The 17,893-nt window shown below is 53.3% G+C and overlaps 5 protein-coding genes across 5 annotated transcripts; 2 read left to right on the top strand and 3 right to left on the bottom strand.

The window, feature by feature from the left end:
• Nucleotides 1-1,853: 1,853 nt before the first annotated feature.
• On the top strand, nucleotides 1,854-5,020 carry SAPIO_CDS7129 (Uncharacterized protein; the record flags this gene model as incomplete). The annotated part of the gene is made up of 7 exons (XM_016789047.1): nucleotides 1,854-1,995; nucleotides 2,098-2,970; nucleotides 3,022-3,060; nucleotides 3,139-3,769; nucleotides 3,837-3,899; nucleotides 3,963-4,599; nucleotides 4,679-5,020. 7 exons carry the CDS (start codon nucleotides 1,854-1,856, stop codon nucleotides 5,018-5,020), a joined length of 2,727 nt encoding a protein of 908 aa, XP_016640874.1.
• A 768-nt stretch (nucleotides 5,021-5,788) lies between these two features.
• Nucleotides 5,789-6,801, bottom strand: SAPIO_CDS7128 (uncharacterized protein; the record flags this gene model as incomplete). The annotated part of the gene is made up of 4 exons (XM_016789046.1): nucleotides 5,789-5,962; nucleotides 6,045-6,570; nucleotides 6,673-6,685; nucleotides 6,777-6,801. The coding sequence occupies 4 exons, from the start codon at nucleotides 6,799-6,801 to the stop codon at nucleotides 5,789-5,791; spliced, it is 738 nt and encodes a 245-aa protein (XP_016640873.1).
• Nucleotides 6,802-7,519: 718 nt separating this feature from the next.
• On the top strand, nucleotides 7,520-10,501 carry SAPIO_CDS7127 (Uncharacterized protein; the record flags this gene model as incomplete). The annotated part of the gene is made up of 3 exons (XM_016789045.1): nucleotides 7,520-7,916; nucleotides 8,027-9,996; nucleotides 10,058-10,501. The coding sequence occupies 3 exons, from the start codon at nucleotides 7,520-7,522 to the stop codon at nucleotides 10,499-10,501; spliced, it is 2,811 nt and encodes a 936-aa protein (XP_016640872.1).
• Nucleotides 10,502-11,235: 734 nt separating this feature from the next.
• On the bottom strand, nucleotides 11,236-14,945 carry SAPIO_CDS7126 (SNF2 family domain-containing protein; the record flags this gene model as incomplete). Its single annotated transcript, XM_016789044.1, has 2 exons — nucleotides 11,236-14,087; nucleotides 14,144-14,945. The coding sequence occupies 2 exons, from the start codon at nucleotides 14,943-14,945 to the stop codon at nucleotides 11,236-11,238; spliced, it is 3,654 nt and encodes a 1,217-aa protein (XP_016640871.1).
• Nucleotides 14,946-16,746: 1,801 nt separating this feature from the next.
• On the bottom strand, nucleotides 16,747-17,135 carry SAPIO_CDS7125 (uncharacterized protein; the record flags this gene model as incomplete). Its single annotated transcript, XM_016789043.1, has 2 exons — nucleotides 16,747-16,836; nucleotides 16,905-17,135. 2 exons carry the CDS (start codon nucleotides 17,133-17,135, stop codon nucleotides 16,747-16,749), a joined length of 321 nt encoding a protein of 106 aa, XP_016640870.1.
• Nucleotides 17,136-17,893: the final 758 nt, after the last annotated feature.

Below are 17,893 nucleotides of genomic sequence, written 5' to 3'. Positions count from 1 at the left end.
AGTGGCTTGCAAAGTACCCGACCTACCCACCACAAAGTACAATGGTACCCAGTGATCTCCACTCTCATCCCCCACCAGAACAACTGATCCAGCACACCCTTGCACCCTTGCACCCACCCTTGCTCTTGCAGCAAATCAATCCATTGAATTGATGATTTAGTGTACATTGATGATCGATTGATTCATGTACCCTTCTACCCTCTGAAGTACATCCTGTCCTGGGTCATGGTAAATTGCCTGCTGCAACTAGGAATGGTACCACGGCTACACCCCAACACGCTGACTGATACATGAAACAGCAGTGCTGCACGTTACCCGGTAGTGCCTGCTCTCCCCATCCCGAAGAAGGCGAAGGGGAACTGGGATGGTGGGGAAGGAAGGAACATTGAACCACTTGCATTAAAATCCATAGGCTCTGTTGATTGATCGTTGAATTGATATCTTGACGAGCTCTTCCCGGACCCAGGATACTCTCCGTGCTCCATACATACTTCGTACTTGCCAACCCTCTCTTAATCTGGGTCGGGACTCGGCTCTAACGCAACAGCACGAAGACTGAATACTCCATCCACGACCCTCAATTCCTTGCCCCCCCGATTCTTCTTCTTCCCTTCCTCCTCAAACCTAGAACCGTTGCCTCGTGCCACCTTGACTAGCTCCCTGCCATCTGCTGCCGTCGCATGTGGACGCGTGACGAATAGCCTCTCTACGACCATCTGATAGTTTCTATTTCCCAATCCGATTGATCCATCTCACCTCTGCGATTCCCGACTAGCTGGAACGACTAACGGCTATCTGTCCTGGCTTGCATGCTGTTTGGGGTCTAAATCGCCGAATTGTCCTGTTGGCGACTAGGAACCCCCCCTTCGACCACTTCTTGCAGCTCCCACCATCTCTGCTGCATACTACATCAAGTAAGAAAATTCTAGTCCCACATGTACACTACGCCTGGCTGCACCACACTACACTCACATCGTCCTGCCCTTGGAGTGAAGCCCTGTTCGGACTTTGGGGGTAAAGCCTGAAGCCTGCGTCCGATTAGCTCGAGCTCTTTTTCCATCAATGATCTCTTATATGCAGTGCATCACCTAAACTCTCCGCCTCCCCACCGTTATCGTTACCTCGTCCTCGAAGCTCTCCATTCCTAGCGGTTGCTCCTCCCTCTCCGTAAACGGTTATCATCCCCTTCTTCCTCACTTGAAAGACCATTACTCTTTGAAAGCTGTTGAGCTCTCCTAGTGGCGCATTAGACCCGTTCTGTTTCAGCCGCCTCTCAGTGCCAGACACCCAAATATAGGTAGCTCGACGCCGTGTGACTCTCTTTGCCTCTCAGCCCCTCAATTTTCCTCCTAGGATTCCTCTCGCAGCGTTTGCTCTCAATTTCCGGGGTGACTAGATACAGTTTCCTGTTTTGTCGTCTGCTCGCCTTTCCCTTTGCTTGTTTCTGTTCCCCAATCTTGCCCCGCAAGTTAGCGGCGCCGAGATCTTCACCATATCAACAGCCTTACCTATCATCGTTCTAATCCCCCCTTTGATCAAAGTTCTTAACTCATCTTCTCACCCGTTAAACTCGTCACAAATTTGGTCCTTGATTTGCACACGGTTGTTCTTATCTCTGCGTGTGGCTGTGCCCCCTAACACTCCGTTTTTTCAGCCTCGATCCCTTCTGTAGATATAGTCGCGGCACCGGCGAGAACCTGTCAGGCAATATGCGAGCCTGCTCCCTTCCTAGGCCTTGAAGAAACCCTGGTTGACGAATAGAAGCGAAAAGAAGGCAAGCATCCACCACATCAGTACGAACTTCGCCTCGCTTCCCCGGCCCCATCGCTTGTTTGTTGGTTTCCTCTACTATCATGGACCCGCCGGAGCTTGTTTCAGAGTCCAGCAGCACTCTTGATGGAAGACCTCCTAGTGCGGGAGGGAACGAAGAGGGGAATGATGATCCGAATCGCAAGAAACCGGCAGTCCGGAAACGGACAAAAACCGGGTGCATCAGTAAGTATACTTGAACCTTTGCGTGTCCGTACCGATAGTTCGCCCTAGCCTACGACTCGACAAGAGAGGATTCTGAGTCTCACTGACTAGTCCTTTGCCCAGCTTGCCGAAAGAGACGTATTAAATGCGACGAGGGCCGGCCAACCTGCGGGAATTGTATCAAATCCAAACGCCGGTGTGATGGCTACAATCAGCGCGTTGTGTTCAAGGAACCCATGGGTGCCTTTGGTGGCACGATGGGATACCCACCCGACTCTCCGGACCCTTTCCCAAATCAACTTGCTTCCTCTCCGACTAGGTCAGGCGCTCCCGGTCATAACTCTCATCAATTGATAGCGCCGAAGCCATCATCTTCTGCCGAACTCCGTGGCCAGGCTTATTATGGTGTGGGTGTTGGGGGATCTTCGGCGGCGCGTGCAGAAGAGTTCAACTTTAACGAGCCCTATGTGCATCACGGCATAACTTCTACGCCATCTGAGTTCTCTCCATCAACACAATTGCCACCCGGAGTCGACCAGTCTGTTGCCTTTCAATGGAACCCGCGGAATGTAGGTTCACGTACCTCAGGTTCTGCGCCTGCGGGGTCAAATTCGAGGGGCATGGCATTAGCATCTGGTGATACGCGCGAAGGAATTGACAGGGCATACGACGCCGATATTAGAATCGATGATGGCAGCGAGGACGAGGATATGTTCGAATCCGACGACCAGGAAATGGAGGAGGACAGTGGAGGCGAGTTTGAAATGGAAAATATGGATCCGCAGGAGAAGCTGAGGAAGAGGAGCACTTTTGGCGCACTTATTGATGGTCGCCTTGTCCCCCATAACGAAATCCACGAAACTCGGGTTCGAACCTTCTCAGCTTACGCCCAAGGCACCACCCTGTCTACATACGCGCCGTCGGTCGGCCATGTGCTCCCCACCGATCCTCAATCTATTGCGATATTCCGGCACTTCATCTTCGTTACTGGACCGAGTATGTCTCTTTATGAACGACATCCCTTCGATCACTCTAAAATCTCCCCAGAACAACTGGTTCCTCAAGTCAACCAGAACATCTGGACCTGTAGGTGGCTTGGCTCGGTGTTTTCCCGACTGCCTTCCTCGAATGCGCGCTTTGCGGTATCAGCTAACCTTTAGATAGACACCTTCCCGATGCTCTCTCTTAATCACCCCGCTCTCCTCCAAGCCATGCTGGCCCTCGGAGCTTTACAAATTGCCAACTTGCAACGAATGCCCCCAACCGCTGCGATGAAGCACTATCACCTCGCCCTCCGAAAAATCGCCAAATGCGTACGCAGCTCAACCCTAAGGGCTCACCCTGCCACGCTTGCTGCAACCCTACTCTTAGGGTACTTCGAGGTATGGTCCTCCGACCACACAAAGTGGTGCAGGCATCTATACGGTGCTAGGATCCTCTTCAGAGATGTACCTTTCCTGCACATGACCCGCACAATTCTTCCTACCAAGCGAGCGAGGAGGCAAAAGTATGAGGAGGATCGCACGCAGGATCCGTTCAACCCGTGGCTCGACTACAGTGATGTTAATGCCGGTGTGGCTGGTCTTGACGAGGTTGATGTCGAATTCCTTAGCGCGATTACAGGCAGAGAGCTGAATGACGAGGATTACGGCTATGGGTTCGACCTTGATGCGCTTCCGCGGGCAGCCTTACCGACGGATCGGGATATTGAGTACTACGAGCACTTGAGGGATCTATTTTGGTGGAATTGTAAGATGGATGTTTACCAGAGTATCTTGGGAGCAACGCGATTATTGTGAGTACTTCGGACTCAGCAGCCAATTTCTCCTCTCTCGATTTCGTGGTTGCTGACATGGTTTTAGTATGCGGCTCGATGAGTGGCTCCCATGTCCACCAAGAGCCCCGGTTGGGCGTCTTGATGCTATGTAAGTTGTGGTCTCAAGTTCCGGTGACTTTTAAGCCTTCTAGAATTAACATGACGTCTCTAGCTACGGAACCTTCGATCACATCCTGTTATTAATGGCCCGGCTCTCGGAATTCGTGTCTAATGACTTGCCACGGAAGAGGAAGGCAAACAAGCCCCCCGGCCCACCTGGGGCCTCTCCACCCATGTTTCCCGGCATGGTTCCTTCTAGAGGTAAGGTCGCAGCGCCGACCGGCTTCAGCACCCATCGGGACCCATCTCCACAGAGCGAAGGGGATGAAGATGGCGACCTTGATGCGGCAACCCAAGCTGCGTTAGCAGAGTGGGAGGGAATCCGGCAAGCGTTTGAAGTCTTCCGCTCAAGACTGGGACCTGAGTTCCAGCCCCTAGCCGACGAGTACTCAGACAGGAGAGACACGCCGTTCGGGCCAGCAATACAGTATCGGACCTATTCCGTCGCCGGTATTTGGATGAACTTTAACATGGGCCTCATCTGCCTATATCGAGCCCACCCGTCAATGCCCCCGGCGGCTATGATGGCAGCCGGAAGAGCGGCCCGAGATACTGCACCCATGGCGCGAGATATCGGGCGCATTGCAGCGGGCCTCTCGGATGAGATATCCAACATTACGGAGATTAGCACGTTGGTTGGCGCCGCCTTTATCGAGAGCTCGTTCTGTCTGTTCGTGGCTGGCGTTCAGGTACCGTCCCCCCCTCCCCCCGGGCATTTTTCCTAACATTCCTAGAGTTTTGGTAGGCTACTTACACCAGAATGTACAGTACCAAGACAGTAACCAAAGACATTGGCTCATCCATCGCCTCCACGACATCTCCCGGCTCACGGGTTGGGCCTCCGCCCGGCAGATCGCAGAGGGGTGCGAAGCTAGCTGGGTGCGCGCAGCACACATGGGCTGCGGCCCGCCCTATATGCGGTCGGAGGATCTCATGACTGCAGCGCCGCGCACGGTGTGGTCCAATCCAAGGAGGATAGATAAAAGGATTCAGGAGCTTGCAGACGGCGGTGAGATGGTACTGGCGAAGGTGGATAGAGCGCATCTCGCGCTAGGGTTGTTGGGTCTCGATGGAGATTTGGATAGGTTGAAGATCGTAGATGATGATTAATGGCTTTTTGACGTTGGATACTTGGCTGGCGAAGGAAACGACGGGAACGATTATGAAGTTTCAAGATAAAAAAAAAAAAAAAAAAAAAAAAGGCCTATACGGACGCTATTCGGGGGGAAGGGGGGGAGGGGTCTACGCTGGGGACATAGGAATGGGTAATTAGGAGGAAGAAGACCTTTTACAGGCCGGCGGTGTTGGGTTTCCCTTCAGGTCGAAGCCTTAGAGGTTAATGCTTTTCGGATTCTGGCCTAGAGATGGAAGGGTATGGATCGATGAGACACGAAGAGCTCGGGGATCTAATTGCTAAAGGAGAGGTGGAGAGGACATGTGTGTGAATAGTTCATCATGATGATATTTTTGAATGTACGACCTCTGCTGTGTTTTCTAAAGTTACTTGGGAAGCCCAGCATTGTGGTGAGATGACGTTGAGTACGCTGGAGGTGAGGTGAGCCATCCCTGGAAAACGGGGATATTGATAATACGATATCTACCCATCCATCTCACACTATCATAGCTAGCATCACGTAGGCTACAGGGCCATCTTCTCACACAGGGTGAGCTGATCATCTCGAATTCTATTCGACATTCCTCGTTTGCTCATCTCGGCGCTCAAGTGGACTCCGTGGACTAAACAACATATCAAAGTTGAATGAATCAACCAGGCGGTATCTTGTTTTGGGTATGTGGACAAGTAGAGTACATGTTGGAATTTAGGGAGTCATTATTTTCATTTTTCTTTGCTTTGCTCGCGAAAAACCTCGAAAGCGTCTAGTTAGCGGGTAGGCGCTGGACAACCTCGGCCATCTCCTCGTCGGTGTATATTCTGAAGCCCTTCTCCTTTGTGACGCTGGCGAGTTGGACATTCTTGGCATCCAGCTTCTCCTCCATGACCTGCTTGAGTGTTTTGAGGACGAGAGTCTCCGCGTCGGTGAGGGTAAGAGACTTTAAATCGCAAAAAAAGAATTAGCAGCTCTTTCTCATCAAGTGAAATAAAAAGACCAGGAAAAAAGAGACATCTTCCTACCTTGTGATACTCATTCTGCAGCTCAGCCTGCGCGCCCTCCGACCCCGACCCAATAGCCTTAGCATCGTACCTATAAAAAGTCCCACTCGGCTCCGCATGGAAAAGCTGCGGCCCATCCTCGTCAATACCCGCAATCAACAAAGCAACGCCAAAAGGCCTGCTCATGACGCGATCCTCGCCATCGGCGCCCTCGCCGAAACGCAGGGCGAGATCACAAATGGCCTGGGTGCACGACTCGACGCGCAGCGACTCGTTGTAGTTGAAGGCGTGGGACTGGCACTCGACGCGGGCGTGCTCGACCATGGAGCGGGCGTCGGCCTGGAGCCCGGACATGGCGCAGCCGATGTGGCGGTCGATCTCGACGATCTTCTCGACGGAGGAGGTCTCGAGGAGGGTGGAGGTTACGCGCTTTTCGACGCCGAGGATGACGCCTTCGGAGGTGGAGACGCCGATGGCGGTTGAGCCGAGTTTGATGGCTTCGAGGGAGTATTCAACTTGGAAGAGGCGGCCTTCGGGGGAGAAGGTGCTTGAGAGGGGCGAAGGGTTAGTTTTGGTCGGTTCTTTGCGGTTTGGATGGAGGAGGGGCTAGGAGCTGCCTGAGTTCAGGCACGATGGAATGCAGACGTACTTAATACCTCGATCTAGAGAGATAAAGTTGTTAGCGACATAGTGTCGAGAGCTGCGGCGAGAAGCAAGTAAGAGCTTGGGGAGTTGTCTATGCTTAGAGCTTACCGTATTCCGACCTTGCCATAAACATCTTGGCGGTATTTGTGTTAATAGACGGTCAATTAAGGAGAAATGAGGACAATAAAGAAACGCTGGTTCAGGTTTCGTGGGTTAAGGCTCTTGAGCGATTGCGTTGATGGAAGATGGGAAAGGCTGGAGGTGTTGTCGTTGAGGTTTGGAGCTTCAGCCACGAGGTCTGGGAAGGCGGTGGTTGCTCTGGTTGCTCTTGGCTAGGCAAGCATCCAGCCGCGTAGCTTAGAATGGGTTGTAAAGGTACTTTGCTTCGTCCGCCAGCCTCAGGCGGGACCAGTGGTGTGGCTAGTGACTCAGTAGGTGAGGCTGGTACCTGTACCACCCCAAGTCGCTGCCCAGCTCGCAGCATCCTTCGCTGAAAGACCCACTAAAACCGCCTGAGCCCCTCCAATGTCCCTGATGCAGAATGTAAATAGCCTGGCCAGCGTGCTGTTTTGTTTCAACGCGACCCAAGTAACAATAACCTCTCTTCAGGCACAGCGCACACAAAGGGTTCTTGTACCAGTGACTTGATCCTGTCCATTTATGTACTTCGAACAATCGCGGTTACTTCGCGACAAACCACTTCGAACCCGTCGATCGTCCCCCATTAAATCCCACCTCCCGCCTATCCACCGAGAACGACTCCCCACATACCAGCTATTCCCCCAACCGACAGAGCTTTACACCAAATCACACCCTTCCCCCTCCAACCCGCAGATGCTTCCGTCCCTACCATGTCCGCCGCCGCCCGGCTCTCCACCCACGAGCGCCGCTCAAGCGCACACCCCGACGACCGGCCTCGCCCGCGTGTAAATGCCCAAGGAAGCTTCAAGAGCGACCGCTCGAGCGACCCCCGCCAGGCCTCTTACCACCAGCACCAGTATTCCACGTCACATAAGAGATCGGCGTCCGGAAATCCCCGGCCCCTGAGCCGCACGATGGAGGACCGGAGAACCGAGGAGAGGAGGACGGAGATTCATACGGAGAGGGCATATGTTACGCACCGCGAACAGCTGGCTACGAGGACTAGGAGTCCCGAGAGGAAGGAGAGGGTGGAGAAGAGGGAGGCTGCGAGGCATCGTGCGTCGGAGTCGCGTCCGAAGGAGCAGTCTAAACCAGAGGCCCCTCAGGGTAGGTCCCATGTCCCGGCTAGTATTTTGTTTCTCCTTTTTACTCTTTCTAGGGAGTGTGTGTGAATGTATGTTTGCGTTGCTTGGGCTAACCTTGCCTCACCCATTCAGCGCCATGGAACCCCGAAGCGACATTGATACCGCATACCTCAGCTCCCCTGGCCTGTCGAATCTCAATCCCACCACTAGCATCGCAGGCACCCCAAGCCCAACAGCCGCGACCTCTAGGCGAACTGACGCTTGAGGCTCAGGAAGCCGCCATTATCGAAGATCTACTATTCACATTTATGGGCTACGAAGGGCAATATATCCGTTTCGCTAAGACCTATAACCCGCACGAAGAGAGGGACCGACTCACCGGCCCTGCTTTTCGCATTCTCCCCGGCTTAGATCCTAGCCTACAGGACCTCACAAACTCCATGCTCAGGTTAGCGACGTATTATTCCGCCCTAGAAGCCTTCGTCGATGTACAGAGCCGAGAAGAGTTCGGCGCCGTGAACCACGCGCTCTGCGCCGCCGTTCGGAAACATCTCCAGGATTATCTCGTTCTCGTGGCGCAGCTAGAGACGCAATTCCTAACAAACGAGAGCTTCACGGTTCACGCGCTCAACGTACACACGCTCTCGACGAGGCAGATGATGTTGCAACTTTACTCCTTGGCCCACGAATTACTAAAGAAGAATGCCCTCTTGGATGACGAGTCGGACGAGTCGAGCGATAGTGGCGACGACTTTGAAAACATTCTCGAGTCTCTGAGGGAAGGAGGAGAATTAGCACCAGGCAATATGACGGGCAAGAAGATATGCAAAGGAGGCGTCGTGCTGGGCATGATATCGAGGAGGCTCGAGACCATGTCGGGAGACCCATCAGCGAAGGCGCTCCTCACAGCATTGCTACGCGACGCCAGCAAGCCGTACATGGTGATGCTCAACGAGTGGCTCCACCACGGTGGCATCAACGACCCGCATTCCGAATTCCTCATCAAGGAGCAGAAGAGCATTAAGCGTGAACGGCTCGAGCAGGATTACACCGACGAGTACTGGGAGCGGCGCTACACCATCCGCGACAACGACGTGCCTCCGCAGCTCGAGGGTGTCAAGGATAAGGTCCTCCTCGCCGGCAAGTACCTCAATGTCGTGCGCGAGTGTGGTGGCGTCGACGTCAGCAAGGAGGTGAAAGACGTGCCGACGTCGTTCGACGATAGCCGGTTCCTCGAAAACGTCAGCAACGCGTACGCGCACGCCAACGAGTCCCTCATGCAGCTCCTCCTCACGACTCATGCCTTACCCGATCGGCTGCGCTCCCTGAAACACTACTTCTTCCTCGACCCGTCGGACTACTTCTCCTACTTCCTCGAGCTGGGGGCCTCGGAGCTCAAGAAACCCGTCAAGTCCGTTAACACCGGCAAGCTCCAGTCGCTCCTCGACCTCGTCCTCCGCCAACCCGGCAGCGCCGTCTCTCTCGACCCTTTCAAAGAAGACGTGAAAGTCGAGATGAACGAAATCACCCTGATAAAATCCCTCCAACGCGTCGTCAACATCACTGGCATTGAGCAGGGGGAGACCCTCGCCCCCGTCACATCCAACCAACCCATCGAGAACGACAAGAACGCTATCGGCTTCACGTCCTTGCAGCTCGACTACGCAGTTCCCTTCCCCGTCTCCCTCGTCATCAGCCGAAAGACCGTCTGGCGGTACCAGGCCCTCTTCCGCTACCTACTGTCTCTGCGATACCTCGAGTCTCAGCTCTCGACGACCTGGCAGACGCAGATCCGCGGCGTCACTTGGGCGCACCGCAGCTCGTACGCCAAACTAGAGACGTGGAAGCGGCGCGTTTGGACGCTTCGTGCGAGGATGCTCGTCTTTGTGCAGCAGTTGCTGTACTTTTGCACCGCTGAGGTCATCGAGCCGAATTGGCAAAAGTTCATGTCCCGGCTTAAGGCGACGGACGGGGGAGATGCTGGCAAGATGGGCGCCGCAGAGGGGTTGACGAGGACGGTTGACGAGTTGATGCAGGATCATGTCGATTTCCTCGACACATGTCTAAAGGAGTGTATGCTGACAAACAGCAAGCTCCTGAGGGTAAACGTTCCCCCCTCTTTCTTCTCCTCTCAAATCACCAAAAAGACTAACATTCAATCAGATCCACTCCAAACTAATGCAAACCTGCACCATCTTCGCCGCCTACACAAACTGGCTCTCCCGCGAACTCGAAAAAACAGACCCCGACCTCTCCGCTCCTCACCTCCGCCCCCCCAACATGACCCTCCCCGAATGGCGCCGCCTCCAAGCCCACCGCGCCTCCCAACCGCCCGCCCGCAACGCCTCCGACCCTTCATCCGCCTCTTCTTCCTTCTCCGAAGCTAACAGCAGCAACAACAACCCCGACAAGCGCGTGGCGGAGCTCTTCGAGATCATGCGCAAGTGGGAGGGCAACTTTAGTAGACATTTGCAGATCTTGCTGGACGCGCTGAATCATTATGCTGCGACTGAGACGGTGGTTTTGTTGAGTCTTTGTGCGAGGTTGAGTGCTGCGAACCAGGGGACGGAGTATGCGGGGTTGAGGAGTGAGGTGGAGGCAGCGTAGGGGGGTTTGGTAATATTGGGAGAAGACATTGATGTTTGTGAATGAGAGGGAAAACGTATGGGTTCTGTACGGTAGATACCCCAGGGTCATGAGATTCGAAGAAACGAAGCATAGAGAAACGTCTCTTGTGTAGCCAAGCGGAGTTCAAAACAGGAAACGAATGGAAACATATATATGTTATGACATACAACATTTGGAGCCGCGTCACAGAGAAAAGTGTTGAAGAATTCATAAGAGTTCATAGAAATCATTACAGTAATGTTCTCTATCAGCCATCTATTGGATCACCTCCTTCCTCTCCTCCGTCTAGCCAACCCTCTAGTCTAGCCGGGATGTGTGTGCCACACAAAGGGGCATTGTCCGTGTAACATTCATCCCCCGCCCTCAGTTCAGAAAGAATAAGGAAAAGAACAAGCGAAAACAAACGAGGATATTATATCTGGCCTAACTCCACGGCTTCCCCTTTAAACAAATATCGAAAAGGAGCAACACCAAATCCTTCCCTTCCCCTACCAACCGCCCCCAATGCTTAAAAAATGACCATGAAATGCCTCGGGAATGTGTCGATGCTGCAGGAAATATATGCAGAACGGAAAAAGATGCATAACCTCGATAACCCCCAATTCCCCAAACCACCTCTCTCTCTCTTCCCGCGCTCTCTCCCCACAAGCCTCATCCATATATAACGCTTCTTCCACCAGCCGCCGTCGAGCCATACCACCGCCTTTCCCTCTTCACTTGAATAAACTTCGCAGATCCATGAGTTTCTGCCTCGCCGCCTCTCCCTTGTCAATGGCTTTCCCCCGCCCGTCCATGCTGAGGGACGCGAGCTTCATCTTCTTCTCCTGCAACTCAAGCATCTTCTCTTCGAAGCTATTCTTCATGATGTACCGGACTGTACGCACCGGTCGTTTCTGTCCAAGACGGTGCACGCGATCAACCGCCTGAGCCTCGGCGGCAGGGTTGTACTGCGGCTCCATGACGTAAACGTTGCTGCCCGCCGTCAGGTTGAGCCCGAGACCGCCGGCCATGATGGAGACGAGGATGACGGGTACCGTGCGGTCGTCACGGAACTTGTCCATAGCATTTGCGCGAGCCAGCCTCGACATCTTACCATCTAGTCGGGTGTATACGATACTAGCCGCATCAAGACCCATTTGAATGAGATCCAAGTGAGATGTCCACGCCGAAAAGACGACGGACTTGATCGGTGGTTCGTCCGGATGCATGTCGCTTTCAGCTTTGGACTTTAGCAAGTCCTCTACCAGGGCCCGGACCTTGGTACTTGGGCCGGAGTATCCTTCAAACGTCTTCTTAGTGCCATTACCGGTCTGCCTCTTAGACTTAATCGCCGGTCCTCCATCGTGTTCCACATTTGTCTTTGACCGTCGCAGTTCAACCAGGTAAACTTGAACCCAAGTACCGCAGGCAGGGCAGGGACCCCGGGTCATTGGGGGTTGCATGGCGGCTGTCGATTGCTCCTTGAACGACTTGACACATGAGGGGCAGATGAGATGGAAGCAAGGGTTCATATAGCCCATCAGATCTTCCTGCCCTTCCGACTCAATATTGTCGCTATCATCGGCCCCGAACTTCCTCTGGCAGCTTATGCACGAGTCATTGTTCGTTTCTTGCATAAGCTCAAACATTTCGTATGCCTTTCGCTCCGGCAGTGGTGAAACCGTATCATCGGGCTCCTCGTCGCTATCGAGATCAATAGCCGTCTCAGCCGTCATTCCCTGCAGCGCGGCGAGATCGTCCTCGTTGAGGAGATCCTTGCCATGGGCGCAGATAAGTCGGAGGCGCAAAATGGCTCGCAATATGTGTATGTACGTATGACCGCCCAATGCCTTTTCTATGCCATGCCCTGCTAGCACCCGCACGCGATCTTGGGCATTCTTGGCAAACAAATCGTATATGTACCGCTCCTCCTTAGAGAAATTAAGCTTGACGATCTGGTCGGTCCGTGGTGGGAGGTCAATTTTATCCTTGAGTCGGCGAAGAGTCACCGAGTCGACGAGAATGCGCAGCTTCGGTACGATCTCCGGGTCGCAACACTTGAAAGGCTCGACGATGTAGTGCACAAACTTGCTTCTATCATCAAACGGCTTTAGGCGGATGAAGGCGAGCAGAGCGGCCAAGTCATCAAGCCGATTCTGGACCGGAGTACCCGTCACCGCCCATCGACGATCAGCTTGGAGCCTGCAAATTGCCTTGAACTGAAGCGTGGACTGCTCCCGAATCATATGCGCCTCGTCCAAGACGATCCGGAACCATCCCAGCTGCTCGAGGGGAAACGGACCCTGCTTCTTCTTCTTGCGGCCACTGAGCTCACTCGAGACAGAGCCGTAGGTAGTCAGGATAAGGTCAAACTCGGACAGTTTACGCAAGTCCTTGATACGGTTGGCCCCATGGTAAACGTAGTACTTTATGGCACCCGGTTTGATGTGCTGCTTTATCTGCTCTTCCCAATTCGTAATGGTACTTAGCGGGCAGACTAGTAGGGTAGTCTTTGTGTTCCTCACGAGCCGCGTTAGGCCTAGAGCTTGTCCTTGGGCTGGAGGGTTGTGACTGTTGTCGTGACCGTGGCCGTGGCCGTGGCCGTGGGGCTTTGGAGTCTTTGGCTGAACCGGAGTCTTCACGCCCCATTTCTTAGATTCATCAAGAGAGTTGACGATAAGAGCGAGAATGCTCAGCGTCTTTCCGAGACCCATCATATCAGCAAGGATACCCCCCCGTGTCTCCGGTGGATGAGTTGCCCATTGGCCAGTAATGACATTGACGTAGGCCATTTGTAAGTGCTCGTTCATTCGCCTCTTCCAGAGGGACGGGATGCTGCCACCCGTGCCTTCTACGGTTTCTAGTGATTCTCTGCATTTCATGAAGTATAGGCCTTGCCTTTGGTGTTTCAAAAGCGGGGTTTGGACGCTGGGTGGAGTTGGAGCTTCCGGAAGATGCTGGGTATCTGCGAGCGAGTCGAAGACTGACATGACTTCGTTCCGGACTTCCTCCACGGTTCTGAGAGTAGGTACAGCAAAGGAGCTACTACCTTGAGGGCCACCATAGGTCCTTTGCGGCGGCGGCTTGTACTCTTGTATGTGGGGATTGAACACCTTGATGCCGTTCTGAACCATCTTAGGGCTGTGAAGCTGCAAGTTGTACCTAGATAGGTGCTTCCCAACGCTTTTAGCATGCTTGAGCGGGCCGTAGAGAACAAGGTCTATGGGGTAAGCTCTAGATATCGGAGCTCCCGGTATTTCGTCAGCCTTCCTCTGCCTTGAGGGAATTCGACAGTCCGTGCGTATCTTCATGGTCGTGTCTAGAAGCGTTGCAAGTCCGGCGGATGTGTCAGGGTCCACGTTGCCAATGATTTCCCTCGTATGGTCATAAGCCTGGATCCTTGTCGTCTTATCTCCCGAGAGTCTCTTCAGGACGATTTTGACAAGTGGTACCCACTGAGGGCCAAAGAGACTTAGCGCTCCCGGCTTCGGAGAAGGCACCTTGAAGCACACGAGCTTCGCATTAAGCATGCCGTAGCAGACTTCCTCGTCCTGGGGGCTTTGGACCACCTCGACATCGTCATCACCTTGGGAGAGTGTTAGTCACGTCAAGATATAAGGGTAGTTGAATAAGCAACATTACCTTCCGTCAAGTCGACCGTCTGCGCCCTACTATTTAAAGCAGGCACGCCATGGGTCGGAGTTTGATTTCTAACGGCTTCGCCCAGAATGCCGCCGCCACTTTTTATCACAGCTTTTTTCCCGTTGGAGGCATCGACATCGTCAATCCTCCGCTTTTTTGATGGTGGGACAACGAAGGCTCGCTCCTGCACATTATTCATGCGTTCGATCATATTTCCCATGCCCGGAGCAGTGGAGGAAGGGGTAGCGATAGGTGTAGCCTGGTCTGCAGAAGGCTCTGGTGAGTCAAAGTTGAAGACGAACGATTGCTGGGTCATGTCAGATGGGACGTCTGAGCGCGGGGTCAGAGAAGGAGTGCTATTGGCAGGAGTAGAGTCGGTGACGTTCGAGGTTCCGGGTGTCGAGAAGAGAGACGACGGCTCAGCCGAGAGGGTTGGCTGGGAATGCGACGAGCCGAGGCCTTGACGTCGAGGCGCAGGCTGCGGTCGACCAGCGCGCCGAGGATCGAGAAGCGCCGCGGGGCTCCATGATGCGGAGCCGTTGGTTTGGTGATTCGTAGGTGGTACAAAGATCGATCGTCCTTGAGGTTCATCTCTGTAAGCATCACTCAGAGCAGCCAACGATGGAGCAGAGATGGGGGTTTGCGAGGGAGGGGTGGGCCTCGAGCCAGGTAAGGGCTCTAGATCAAGACTATGCACCCAGGCACTTGCTCGAGGGGTCATGAGCGAGTCAGGTGTAGAAGAGGCAGGTATTGAAAAAGTGGATCGGTTGTCAGTACCATTGGGAAGCTTCGGAGAAGGCATAGCGATATCACCGGGCTGCCTTGCCGGGAAGTGTGAATTCTCGACGCGCTCGGTGCATTCGAAGCGCAGGATGAAAGGCGACGCGGCGATCCAGTGAGGGGCGAGTTGGTAACTGCGAAGAGGTATCGATCACATAGATCCTATCACGATGGCTTCCGCCAAATCAGGAGGCCGGAATCTATTCAGGGACTTAAGCGTCGCGTTGTCGCAGGGTTCGCGGGGTTCTGGATTTGGATTTGGTGGGGTTTGGTGGTTTGGTGGCTGGATCGAAAACGCGTTGCCCGTCGAGGAGCAAGTGGCGGCACCTAGCATCAGCTTTCTCCCAAAACGCCGATTGTGCGGTTGAAGAAACGGAAAAGGTTCTAGGCAGACAAGGCAGACAAGGTGGTTGAAAGATAGCAAATGCAAACCACCAGAGTCGCAGTTGGGATGGAAAGTCTCCAAGAAGTTCGTGAATAGCAAAATGAGATTAGTTTGGCATTGAAAGACCGCCTTGACTTTCGGGCAATTTGAGAGCAGGTTTAAGCTGTGACCAAGGCTCAGTTACACGAGATGAGCTGGGGTGTGGTTGGTGTAGTGAATCCGATGCAGCGTCCTGCAAAGTTGACGAAGTTCTTAACCAAGAAACAAAGGTTTTGGAGCCAAGGAGATAAGGCAGCTCAGTGAATGGCAGTCGCCTCAGATAATGATGATCCAATGACAAAGAGAGAGGGCTGAAAGTGAAGGTTTGAAACTGAGCCCAACCAGCAAGTGAGGAGTGTTAGTTTGACGGATATGGCTTGTCTTGCAGAAACAATTGAACTAGGAAAACAGCAACGTGGGAAGATGATTTATCAATGATCGGTCAAGGACAAATGTCGGGACTTCTTTCCTCGGACGAGGTCTCCTTTCCCCATCGCCCTTTACCACATGCACCAAACTGATGAAGAGATTCGTGACAGGGAAGGAGCAGACGCCTGTGAGACGAGCCTGTTCCATCCTGCACTGTGAGTGTGGGGCAAGTTTTAAAGGCAGGAGCCCAGGCTAGGCAGGCAGGCTGCTACCTGAAGTCGCGACCAGCCACTAAAACCACGCCTTTAACAGCCTAACGTTAGAACCTGCCTAGTAATTTGTCAGTGCCCACCCGTCCGTAAGAGGAATTTCACACTGTGAGGTCATGCGACCAACTCCAACTTTTCAAGTCGCGACTTCCCACGCTCAGAAGTGCCCCTGCCGGGCTTCAGGAAGACGAGATTGTGTAAATTGTGCCCGCCGCCGCCGACTCTGTTGACGCCTAGACCGAGTTGAGACCGAGCTCAGACCGAGCCTGCACGCAGATATCTGTCTGAGTTACGAGCAATAGCAATATCCAGGCTCCGGTCCCAAGCCATCCAAATTGTATTCGTGTTAACGAAATCTTTCCCTATTCATGGAAGGCCAATCTGTGTGTGGATTTTTAATATCAAAAGTAACGCCCAACCAAACATCCCAGCCCGCGCTCGATAAATATCATTGATCAATGATCTGTGTCTTTCGTTGAATGGCTCCTGTCCCCAAAGTACTCCGCTATTATACAAATACAGATGGTGCTATCGTAAAATCAATGGCAGAAGCAGGCCACCATCTCCCTCATCCAGCAATTTGACTATCCTCCAGTTTTGTCTCAAGCGATACTCAAGCAGATGATGGCCTGCGGTATTGTTGAGAGACCCTCAGCTTCGCTCTGACCTTCATCTATTGGAACCATTCTCGAGTGTGTTATTCTTCCATTTTTTGTGTGGAGGTTTGATGTCTGGACACCTCACCCATCCGAGCCCGACTCCTAGTTCGACTCCTGGTCCTCCTCCGTCTCCTTGTGCTTCCCTTCTTCGAGTATCGGTCCGTCGAGCGTGACGGACTTCGGCTCCGCCGTCTATTCATCATCGCTATCCGTATCAGTCGTCTAGTCTTAGGAGAAGACCCGCGAGCAGGCGTCTTGACCCCTTGGGCGCTTGTGTTCCGAGACACGAGAGGGGAAGTCGATCTCCATCGGGTGCGGCCACGGAGCGTACTTGATTCCCCCGTTCCGGTGCGGTATGTGGTTGTCGGAGATGCTCGGGGTGCCTCTCGGGCTTTAGTTCGACCCCGGCTCGCATCGGAATCGGTGGGTTCTTCCACCGTCGTCTCCTTGGGAGTAGCTTGGGCTGATTTGGCCTCTTCCTCAGCCGTCATGGTGAGTTGAGTGTTGATTCTTCGTGGCGTATGTCGACAAAAGAAGGGGGGTTTGTCAATATTCCACTATCATTGGAACCTTGAAGGACGATTGCTGGTAGATATTGGAGAGATGGGCAGATATCGTAATAAGGTCGCTCTGTGAAGTCCGTCTGAAACACAGCTTCGAGGGTTTCGGTGGGAGTCGGTGGTTTGGGGAACTTTGTCGTTGACAATTCCCAACACTCTTCAACCAATTCAACACACAAAGAACGGGGCGGTCGGAATGGACGACAATCACAAAGGATTTTCTCGACAGCGACCACGCGTGACACATAAACCGGCGTTGTACATATCTACATAGATGTGTCGATCTATATATTATATATATTCTCCTATTATCCAGGGGAGGGGTAATATATACGTAAGGTTTGGCCATCGCTACGCTAGTCATCGTCCAACGTATGGACTCTAGACCGGAATCCGATGTGATCGGCACAAGTCTAGCGAGCCATTGGTGGCATCATTCGAGATAAATCGAGATCCCTTCAGACCAAGAAGCTGAGAACCATCACTCTCCAGACGTGAAAGCAAGGGCCGATGCAGGTTTGCTAGGGCCTAATTGGCCATCGCGTCCTCCAATGCAAGGGTATATGCGGGACGGAAGCCTTCAAGGATAACGGAAGCAGGAGTGTCTTTGTGAAACCACCCATCTCGAAATTGTGTACGAAGTACTGAGGTATGCTCGCTCTCATAAACTAAACTACGATAACGACGGT

This window comes from Scedosporium apiospermum, assembly GCF_000732125.1.
Source record: "Scedosporium apiospermum strain IHEM 14462 chromosome Unknown SEQ_SAPIO_0110, whole genome shotgun sequence".
NCBI lineage: Eukaryota > Fungi > Ascomycota > Sordariomycetes > Microascales > Microascaceae > Scedosporium > Scedosporium apiospermum.
The sequence above is the reverse complement of the archived record's forward strand: the minus strand, read 5'-3'. Positions and strand labels throughout refer to the sequence as shown.